The sequence below is a fragment of the Bison bison genome, unplaced genomic scaffold (genome assembly GCF_000754665.1).
Source record: "Bison bison bison isolate TAMUID 2011002044 unplaced genomic scaffold, Bison_UMD1.0 scf7180017864475, whole genome shotgun sequence".
NCBI lineage: Eukaryota > Metazoa > Chordata > Mammalia > Artiodactyla > Bovidae > Bison > Bison bison.
Window position 1 is genome coordinate 2,373,940 of NW_011495036.1, and position 11,455 is coordinate 2,385,394.

Consider the following 11,455-nt stretch of genomic DNA (forward strand, 5'->3'; position numbering starts at 1 on the left):
CACATAGACACTGCTAGTACCATGTGTGAAATAGATAAGTCATGACAACATTCTGTATAGCATACGGTACAGGGAACTCTACTTAAGGGACTGTGGTGACCTGAACAGGAAAGAATCCAAAAGGGGAGGGGATGTACCTGTGTGTATGGCTGATTCACTTTGCTGTACAGTAGAAACACAACACTGTGAAGCTACTGTACTCCAATAAAAAGAAAAGAATGCTCAGAAGACACTCAAATGAGCTACAGCTGTGCTTCCCAGGCAGTACCTTCCCGGGTGCTCCGGATGCCTCAATCCAGCGCAGCGACCCTTAATCACAGTTCTCGGTAGGAAGGGTTAAGCTGCAGTGCACCTTGACGACAACCAGGAAGACACGAGCAGACACCCCTGCTTCCAGCACAGGCACAGCGGGGCAGGAGGAGCCCTTACCTAGTGGCAGGATCGCGTACAGGGTGATGAGCTGTCGGACATCCAGGAGGGAAGGCATGGGTTCTATGGACACCTGGCGAAGGCTCGTCCCCAGGTAGCTGTACTCACCTGGGGAGAAAAGAAACAGAGGGTGAATGAACTGGAAACTATGCCCGTCTGAGCCACGTAGTTTAGTCGTTTGCAGAATCAACAAGTGAAGACTCTTGAGAATCCCTTGGACTGCGAGGAGATCCAACCAGTCCATCCTAAGGGAAATCAACCCTGAATATTCACTGGAAGGACTGATGCTGAAGCTCCAATACTTTGGCCACCTGATGTGAAGAGCCAACTCACTGGAAAAGACCCTGATGCTGGGAAAATTCAAAGGCAAAAGGAGACGGGGGCAGCAGAGGATGAGATGGTTGGATGGCATCACCAACTCAATGGACATGAACCTGAGCAAACTCTCGGAGATAGTGGAGGACAGAGGAGTCTGGCATGCTACAGTCCGTCAGGTCACAAAGAGCTGGACATGACTTAGCAACTGAACAACAAAAATGAACAGAGAATACAAATTTAATATTTCTGAGCAAATATAACTGTATTATGGAAGAGTCATCATGGAGAACTTTTAAGATAAAGGCTTGAAGAAAAACTTCCAGCCACAGAAACATTTCTATACTCACTACAGTAACTGGGAATTATGTTGAGTATGACTAACCTCCTAGTATTTTAAAAAATAACCTTTGAATGTTATGTATGTGAAGAGCAAGTGCTATAGTGAAGAACATATAAAGTAAATTAAAACACAACAGGTTTGGTTTAATTTCTATTCCAAGAGATTGTGTCTAACATTTGCACAAACTTTAAAAATAACTTATTTAAAATGGATGTGAAATTTGTATTGGAGGTATGTAAATCTGAACCTGAAATGCAATCATTTGAAAGGAAGGATCTGAGTCTAATTTAGGATAAACAGAAATATCTCCTTTTGAGGGTGATATTCATTAACATTTTTATCATTTTTAAAGGATTACCAAAGGAATAATATCGAAATAAATCTTTACAGGTTTAATTAGAAGGCTTCAAAGAGCTTAATTGTAACTAGTCATAAATCTGAAGTGTTATTTTCCAACTAATTTAGATAAGGTCACCAGGAAAATTAGTTTGGCTGTCTCCATTTGTCATGAGGATGGACTTTTACATGCTCACTTGATTCTCTCTTGATCTGTACCTGAATCTGAAGAAAAAATATTTCATAAATGAATCACAATTTCTTGGTTTTTTTTCTTTTCATAACACTTGGGATCTTGCAGAGCACAATGTTATATATATACACAAATACCTTTATGTGTGTATGAAAACACTAAAAGAACATTAATACATTCATGTGCCTATGAAGTCCTGAAAATATTGAGGGCTTTAAAGCATTTTCAAGTGCTAAGAAAATGAGAGTTAAAAACTAGATAATGATCGTGGTTTTGTTGTGAATGACAGCCTTTCAAAGCCTCCACACGAAACGAGTCCTTGGCAAGGACAGTGGTCTTGGTGAAGGAGATGAGTGATAATGAAAGCTCGCCTTACGGCTTCTGAGCCCCCGCGCTCTGAAACGAGCAGGTGATAAACGGAAGAGGGGTTAATTTCACCTTCACTGCAGCAGGAAGGCTCCTGCAGCCATGGTTCAATCCAGCACGTCTTGCTGTAAACATGGCCTTGGGGGGATGTCAAAGTGACCCCCTTTTCCTGCTTAAGTAAATCAAAGCTAATACCCAGGCGTGCCCTGTTTTATAGAGCCCCAGCAGATTTGCAATGGCACTCCACTCCAGTACTCTTGCCTGGAGAATCCCATGGACAGAGGAGCCTAGTGGGCTGCAGTCCATGGGGTCGCTAAGAGTCAGACACGACTTCACTTTCACTTTTCACTTTTACGAATTGGAGAAGGAAATGGCAACCCACTCCAGTGTTCTTGCTTGGATAATCCCAGGGACTGGAGAGCCTGGTGGGCTGCCGTCTATGGGGTCGCACAGAGTCGGACACGACTGAAGCGACTTAGCAGCAGCAGATTTTATTTAGACAAATGAAGTTGAACTGGTGGGTGCTGGTTCCAAGGCAGGGAAGATGATGAGACTCATTCCGAAAGCGGGTTACTACGTTTTGCTATTTCCCAGCTTGGAAGCTGTAATCAACTTTTCCCGTGGACTCACTCAGTACTTAGCGACTTCAGGATTCCTTGCAGACACGAGGTCCTCCATGAGGGAGGGAAGATGGAAATAGTGGATGAAAAGGCACTGGAGATAGAAAGCATGAAAAAGGGCAAGGAAGCCGAGGACAACAGCAGAGAGAGGGACAGGAACGTGTCCTCTTAAAATCCGTATGTGGAAGCCCCGACTCCCAGTATCTCAGAATGTGACCTTCTTTGGAAATAGGGTCATTGCAGAGGAAACGAACTCAGCTGAGGTTCTTAGTGTGGTTGTTGTTACTTGCTAAGTTGTGTTCGACTCTTTGGTGACCCCCTGGACTGTAGCCCATCAGGCTCCTCTGTTCATGGGGTTTTCCAGGCAAGCATATTGGAGTGGGTTGCCATTGCCTTCTCCAGGGGATCTTCTCAACCCCGGGATCGAACCTGTGTCTTCTGCATTGGCTGGCACATTCTTTATCACTCAGCCACTGTGAAAGCCCCACACACAGGGTATAGAAAGCCTAAAATCTCCCTTTAGCCTTAGCTCTAAGAAACATTTAAAATGTGTCTCAGTGGGGCTTCCCTGGCGACTCATTATAAAGAATCCGCCTCCCAACGCAGGTGACGTGGGTTCAATCCCTGGTGGATTCTTAGGCTGAGTCCTAATCCAGTCAGGGTATCCTTTATAGAAAGGGGATGTCTGGAGACAGACACACACACATACAGGGAGGAGGTCACGTGAGGATGAAGGCAGAGATGGGAGACAGCAGAAGCCAAGGAGTGCCAGTGACTGACGGCAAACCACCAGGGCAGGATAATAGATGCAAGGATGAGGTCAGCGAGGGCCACGTGAGCCCAGGGACACTCGGCCTCCAGGGGGCAGGGGCCCAGGGAGCCGGAAGAGCGCACAGCTTCCAAAAAGAACCAGCACCGCTGACACCTTGGCCTTGGACTTCTGGCCTCCAGAGCTGGGAGAGTAATTTCCTGTTGTTTAAGCTGCCCCCCTGCCCTCTGTGGTACCTGTTACAGCAGCCTCGGCAAATGAACACAGAAAGAGGAAATAAATGCAGAGAATAGGAACATACAAGCACACAAGAAATAATGAGAAAGGGGGACTTCCTCGGTGGTCCAGGGGCTGAGACCCTGCATTCCCAATGCGGGGGGCCTGGGTTCGAACCCTGGTCAGGGAACTAGATCCCACATACCGCAACCAAGACCTGGTACAGCCAAATAGATAAATAAATACTGAACAAAAAGATGAGAAATTAAAAATATTAAGAAATCAAGGTGGAATCAGTTTCTAACATTTCCTTTCTACTCCGTGCTAAGTCACTTCAGTCGTGTCCGACTCTTTGCGACCCCATGGACTGCAGCACGCCAGGCCTCCCTGTCATTCACCATCTCCCAGAGTTTGCTCAAACTCATGTCTATTGAGTCAGTGATGCCATCCAACCAGCTCATCCTCTGTCACCCCCTTCTCCTCCTGCCCTCAATCTTTCCCAGCATCAGGGTCTTTTCCAGTGAGTCGACTCTTTGCATCAGGTGGCAAAAGATTGGAGCTTCAGCTTCAGTATCAGTCCTTCCAGTGGTTGACTTCCTTGAGGATTGACTGGCTGGATCCCCTTGAAGTCCAAGGGAGTCTCAAGAGTCTTCTCTGAGAAGGAAATGGCAACCCACTCCAGTATTCTTCCTCGGACAACCCCATGGACAGTATGAAAAGGATAATTTAGGGGAATATCTGCTGTGTCTGTCCCCTTTGTATTTTCCCCTTGAGTGGCCACCTTGGGGCCTCCTGTTTCTGTGACATGGACAGGGAGAGAGGGACACAGAGGCACCAGGAAGTCACCAAGCCCTCTTGTTGGCAAACCCTGAGCCCGCGGAAGGCTGGGTGAGACCCCAGCGACACATAGAGACAGCCAGCTCTGTGCCAGCATGGCCTTGGGTACCACATCTCCTCACTCATTAAGCTCTCACAGCAACTGAGTGAGGCACTTGCTGTTGTTATCCTCATAATCATGGAGACTGAGGCACAGAAAGGACCAGCATCCCAGAGAGCAGCAGCTTCAGAGGGCAGGAGGGGGAGACGTCCCCAGCCTTAGCGAGGAGCTGGTCAGTGTGTCTGTCAGTGGGCATCAGCCCTGTGTCCTGGAGGACGAGGAGAGGGGAGAGAGCCCTGGATGACAGAGGGTCCTGGGCAGGCAGGAGTGGCCCCTGTGGGAGCCGTGGGGTCTTGGAGGGCACCAGAATATCTCCCCAACCTTTGGATGCCCCCTGGGAATTGGGGGCCTTGATAGCTGGAGTAGGGATGGGGCTCATAGTTCAGTTCAGTTCAGTTCAGTTCAGTCGCTCAGTCGTGTCCTCTTTGCGACCCCATGGATTGCAGCACACCAGGCCTCCCTGTCCATCACCAACTCCCGGAGTTTACTCAAACTCATGTCCATTGAGTCGGTGATGCCATCCAACCATCTCATCCTCTGTCATCCCCTTCTCCTGCCCTCAATCTTTCCCAGCATCAGGGTCTTTTCCAAGGAGTCAGCTTTTCATATCAGGTGGCCAAAGTATTGGAGTTTCAGCTTCAGCATCAGTCCTTCCAATGAATATTCAGGAGTGATCTCCTTTAGGATGGACTGGCTGGATCTCCTCACAGTTCAAGGGACTCTCAAGAGTCCTCTCCAACACCACAGTTCAAAAGCATCAATTCTTCGGTGCTCAGCTTTCTTCACGGTTCAACTCTCACATCCATACATGACTACTGGAAAAACCATAGCCTCGACTAGATGGACCTTTGTTGGCAAAATAATGTCTCTGTTTTTTAATATACTGTCTAGGTTGGTCATGACTTTTCTTCCAAGGAGCAAGCATCTTTTAATCTCATGGCTGCAGTCACCATCTGCCGTGATTTTGGAGCCCAAGAAAATAAAGTCTGTCACTGTAAGAAGGACTGAATTTGAATAACCTTGGCAGCCTAGCAGCTGTGATGCTAAATGACAGTGATATAAAGGGTAAGGAAACACGCTCTCTCTGGCATACCTGAGCTTACGGTGGGAGCTGGCTTTCAGGCACAGGGCCAGTGCTCAGAGCTGGGCAGATGTGGAGGGGCACAGCAAGGAACCAGGCGGTGGCAGGGGGGAGGGTTGGGAGCTGAGCCTTGGGGGGCCAGACATGACGAAGTTGAATGTCCTCTCTTCTGAGTCTCTTTCAGTCCTAGCTGCTATGACTCTAGTGGGTTCTGGGATTTGCGTGGTGTTGAGAAGAGAGTGGAATTACACATGCTGCTGCTGCTGCTGCTGCTGCTAAGTCGCTTCAGTCATGTCTGACTCTGTGCGATCCCATAGACAGCAGCCCACCAGGCTCCCCCGTCCCTGGGATTCTCCAGGCAAGAACACTGGAGTGGGTTACATGTTAACCCCCCCCCAAACAACTCCAGCCTGGATGGGGAACTGGCGAGGCACAGACCACTTGCCCTGCTTGCCCAGGTTTGAGCCAGAAAAGGAGAGGGGTAATGCCCAGAGGTTTTTCTCCTTCCCTACGTCTGGCACTTTTATTAGAATACGTCTTGGTGTTGGCCCATTGGAGGTGATGGTTCCACATACAAAGTATCATCACCCATTATGCGGTTTGCACTTCTGTTTAGGGAAATTTTTCATGAATAAAACTTCTCAGTGTGTGCTCTCTTCCTTTGCTTTGGTTTTCCTCTTCAGGGATGTGGATTTTCTTTGCCTACCTTTAGTATTTGTTGCTTTCTTTGTAAATCTTTTAATCTCACTTTTCATTTCTAGTTTTATTTTAAAAATTTCTGCCTTTCACATTTCATTTCTCTTAAAGCTTGGTTTGTTGACTTTATTCATTCTTGTATTCACTGTAATTTAGTTTTCTCCTAAAACGATTTTTCCCCTTAAAATACTCCATTTTTTTCCGACTCATTTCTGCATTTTTCTAATTCCATTTTGTGTATTCTTACATATCTTCTATAAATCCCTTCTGTAATTTCCTTAATGTTTATTTGCTTGGTTTGCAAGAGTAGATTCCAGGTATGTCTGTTCTATGAGTATCTCTGTGATGTTACTCTGCTCCTTATTCTTCCTTTTTTTTAGTAGAAGCTTTGCATGGGCTTTGACCTTGAACTTTTCATTGCTTAAATATATGAGCTAATACTCCTGTATGCTGAGGAGATAGTTGGGGTCAGGGTAGCTTTTTAAATCCCAGAGAGCCCTTGTCTTCTGTAGTTTTCATATCTGTTATTACTATGGTGGCTTGCTTCTTGTGATGTCCTGGCTCTGCTCCCCTCCCCCAGTTTATTCTGGATCTTTCCTCTTCTTCATCTCTACTGTTCCTGTTCAGTGGTTCCAGTTCAGTTCTACTCCCAAGAGCTTCCTTGCAGTATAAGGCCCTGTCTTCGAAGAGTCAACTTCGAGAGCATCTAGTGGTTGGACTGTCGCAGCTGCTCAGACTTTCTGAGGCTGTCCGTTGTCAGGCCTTTGCTGATGCAGTGGGCAAACTCCTCCCGGTTCCACCTGCAGTTACTACCGTGGTCCCACTCTGCTCTCCAGGGAGTGCTTGCTGGCTACTCTGGGGTTCTTCTCGTTTTTTGTCCCCAATGGCTTGTACTTTGGGCTTTGAGGGGAAACTTCATTCATTTTGTTTTGGTGCAAATGCTGTCCATGGGCTTCTGCCATCTAGTTGCTTTGTCTAGTTTTTATGTGGGGATCTGGGAGGATCCACTGCTACCTTTCCAAGATAAGAACCTTAACGGGGAGAAATGAGAAAAACATAGAAAAGGCAAGAGGGAGCCAAGCCTGGAGGCAGCTTGACTGTTTTGCTGGACTGGGTCATGTTCATTTGAGGTCATGCTTCAGAGGCCGATTTCTATTTGCTTTGACCTCAGGCAACTTTAAGATGCTACCCGGAAACTGACCAAAGAGCTCACTAAGAAAGTCCAAGATGGGTAGGAAACCAGTAAGAAGGTGAGAAATACGTCCATTAATTCTTTAAGCACTGAAGAACTGATGCTTTCGGATTGTGGATCTGGAGAAGACTCCTGAGAGGCCCTTAGTCTGCAAGGAGATCAAACCAGTCAATACTAAAGGAAATCAATCCTGAATATTCATTGGAACGATTTATGCTGGAGCCGAAACTCCAATACTTTGGCCACCTGATGTGAAGAGCTGACTCTTTGGAAAAGACCCTGATGCTGGGAAAGATTGAGGGCAGGAGGAGAAGGGGGCAGCAGAGGATGAGATGGCTGGATGGTATTACTGACTCAGTCAACATGAGTTTGAGCAAACTCTGGGAAATAGTGGAGGCCAGGGAGGCCAGGAGTGCTGCAGTCCATGGGGTCGCAGAGTCAGACACGGCTTAGCAGCTGAACAACAACAATTCTTTAAGACTCTACCATCTGCCAGGCTCTGTACTAATACCAGGGATTCAGTGAAGCAATAAAAGACATGATGTGAAGGGAGAAAGCAGACAGAACTGAGATCTCAACCGTAAGTAAGGAGATAGACTTCTGCTAACAGTGGTATTTTTTCATATAAACAGAATTAACAGAACATAATCAACGTAATCCAGGAAAAAACCCTACAGTATTTGAAGAAGAAACAAGAAATAAATAGAAACCCAATACATATTTCAATACACAGCCTGGTAAAATCTTATAACATTAGGAAAAATGAAGGTTCTTCCAAGTGCCCAAGAAGGAAATGTGTCTCTATTTCAAAGGGATTACAGTATCATTTTTGATCCAAGGGAAATGTTAGCCTTTTTGCTCTCGCAGGCTGAAACTGGGTCATTGTAAACACTGGAATGAATCACATGGATATGGGTTACAATGCAATTGGAAAAAGAAAAGAGTCCATGTGTCCACACTGATACCACAACAATTTTAAAAGGAAGGTGGGAGGGAAATTTTTCCAGAAAAATGGTACCTAATAAATAAAGAAGAGGAGACAGAACTAGAACATACCCATTTTACGACCACCAGAGCAACCATCAATGCAGGCAAAGATCATCAGTAGATGCTAAAACCTTTAATATGCTTGGGAGCAGAATCTCCAGAGCCCCCAGGATCCCCCGTAGATTATCATTGACAATAAAGGGGAAAATGATGCTTTACAATGGAGGGATCTGGGGAAGCTTCATCAGGGATGAAACTTCACATCACCAGTGATGGGACAAAGCTTCATCATATGCCTTCAGCATGAAAGGCTGAGGAGGACACAATATTGCCAATTTTTTTTTTTTTCCTGTAAAAAGCATTCAACATGAATCAAGTCAGGAGGAAACCATCAAACCAAACCAGCTGAAAGACAGTCTGTAAAACAGCTCAGACACTTTAAAACTGTCAGCGTTGGGAAGGACTGAAAAAGCCTGTAAACTTCTGCAGACAAAAGGAATGACGGGCTTCCTGGTGGCTCTGAAGAGTCTGCTTGCCAATGTGGGAGACGTGGGTTCGACCCAAGTCAGGAAGATCCCCTGGAGAAGCAAAGGGCAACCCTCTTCAGTATTCTTGCCTGGAAAATCCCATGAACAGAGGAACCTGGCGGGCTGCAGTCCATAGGGCTGCAAAGAGTCAGACATGATGGAGAGCAACTTATCATGCACACATGCAAAGGAATGAAAAGGGCTAAAATGATATACGACCATCACCTCCATGATCATGGTCGGTATTCTGGATTGAGAAAGACAGTTACAAAGGACTAATTAGGACTATTGGGAAAAACTGATTATTAACTAGATATTGGGTAACTGTATGATATAAAATTTTTTGAGTGTGATTATCTTTTTGTGTTTCTGTGGGAGGATGTTCTCACTGATCGTAGACTCACAAAAGTGAACATGAGGTTTATATTAGGGTGGAAGGAGATGGGAAGGATTTTAAGCTTTAAATACGTTTTCAGAAAACAAAAACAAAAACAAAACAAAACAAAACAAAATACGTTTTCAGGTCCTTGGGCCCGTTTTTTTAAACATTAAGAGAGAGACATCAGCTGAAGACGGTGATAGTAAATGTCCCCTCCTCATTCCTCCCAGCTGCGGCTTCCCAGGTGGCTCAGTGGTAAAGAACTTGCCTGCCAATTCAGGAGATACAAGAGATGTGGGTTCGATCCCTGGGTTGGGAAGATCCCCTGGAGTAGGAAATGGCAACCCACTCCAGTATTCTTGCCTGGAAAATTGCACGGGCAGAGGAGGCTGGTGGGTTACAGTCCATGGGGTTGCAAAGAGTCAGACACGACTGAGTGGCTGAGCGTGTTCCTCCCTATTACTCCCATGGTGGCCCCTAGATAGAATTCTGGAAGGAATTCCTCCTAAAAGGACTCTGTGTTGGAAATACCAGGTGCTGCCTCTAGGGCATTTTGATAATCATGAGAGCATGAACAATTCTTCATTTCCTCAATTCAGCTTCAGCCAGAAAGAATGCCCTAGGGAGCCCGGCTAGTAGGTTTGGAAATCTGCTTCTCCTACATTAAGGGAGACAGTCAACCCTACTAGATCCCAGCGCAGGAAGAGCTCAAACCAATTCAATCCAACAAACATTTACTATAAGCCACCAGGGGCCAGATTTGGGATAAAACGCAGATGAAACGTACTTCCCTCCGTTGGGTCCTTAAACCCCAGGGGGTGACATACGTATGTGACACACACACGCGTCTTTGTTGGTGTACTTTACCAATGTAATCTGAGAGGCTGACTTTCAGTGCCTGGATCAGTAAGCCTTCTTCCACGAGTTCCTTATACAGAGACTCAATGGTCCTGGGGAAAAAGAAGACCATCGATTCCGTGAGCAAACACATCAAATCTGCAGTGTTTATGTTAATCCTCACAAATGTAGCAAACTTTAACCAGGTCTAATTCAAAGTACATTCATATGTACACAAATAAATTGATGTTTGAACCCTTTTTACAATTTGGGGATGAATTAGGCTTTTTAAAAACAATACACTCACTGATCCATGGGTATATCTGATATTTCCTATTAATAAGAATTATATCTTTGGGCATCTGAGACCAGCTATAACTCTTGAAGTCTGCCCTTTCTTCAGCCTTCATAATGATACAAATATGAGTCAGAAATTACCCAATAATAGTAATGTAACAGGCCCATAATTATATATTCAGTTAGCATCTGCAAGCTGTAGTAGATCATTAATCCTTCATGAAATTGATGTTTCCTTTTAACTCCATAGCATAATAGTTTAAAAGAAATATCTATAAGGAACAAAGGCTTATAACGGAAATCATTTTAATGTGAAAGACAAAATGTCAAAAGCTGTGAGTGTAGTAATTCTTTAGGAGCATGTTAAGCTCTTCTCTGCTGTTTACAGATGACAACATCACTTCTCTAAGTGCGGTGGCGGGGGGTGCGGCGCGTGGGCAGGTAGCCAGCACATGGACAATTTATACTAATTGGGGGAAAAAATGAAGAAAGTATTCCACTTAATGAATGAAACTCCCAGTGAAATTAAGTGGGGCTTGGGTTGCTGGAATTCTGATAAATCACATTCAAATACTGTCCAGACAGCATATTCAGAAGCAGAGACATTACTTTGCCAACAAAGGTCCGTCTACTCAAGGCTATGGTTTTTCCTGTGGTCATGTATGGATGTGAGAGTTGGACTGTGAAGAACGCTGAGCACCAAAGAATTGATGCTTTTGAACTGTGGTGTTGGAGAAGACTCTTGAGAGTCCCTTGGACTGCAAGGAGATCCAACCAGTCCATTCTGAAGGAGATCAGCCCTGGGATTTCTTTGGAAGGAATGATACTAAAGCTGAAACTCCAGTACTTTGGCCACCTCATGCGAAGAGTTGACTCATTGGAAAAGACTCTGATGCTGGGGAGGGAGTTGGGGGGCGAGGGAGGGAGGAAGGGGG

The 11,455-nt window shown here is 45.4% G+C and overlaps 1 protein-coding gene across 1 annotated transcript in view; it reads right to left on the reverse strand.

The window, feature by feature from the left end:
* IQCA1 (IQ motif containing with AAA domain 1) overlaps window positions 1–11,455 on the reverse strand; it is a 187,889-nt gene that overhangs the window by 43,024 nt on the left and 133,410 nt on the right. Inside the window, exons 13-14 of the mRNA XM_010862043.1 lie at window positions 10,254–10,336; window positions 430–537 (exon numbers count right to left, since the gene is read on the reverse strand). Coding sequence (XP_010860345.1) covers window positions 430–537; window positions 10,254–10,336 — 191 coding nt within the window. The remainder of the gene's footprint in view (window positions 1–429; window positions 538–10,253; window positions 10,337–11,455) is intronic.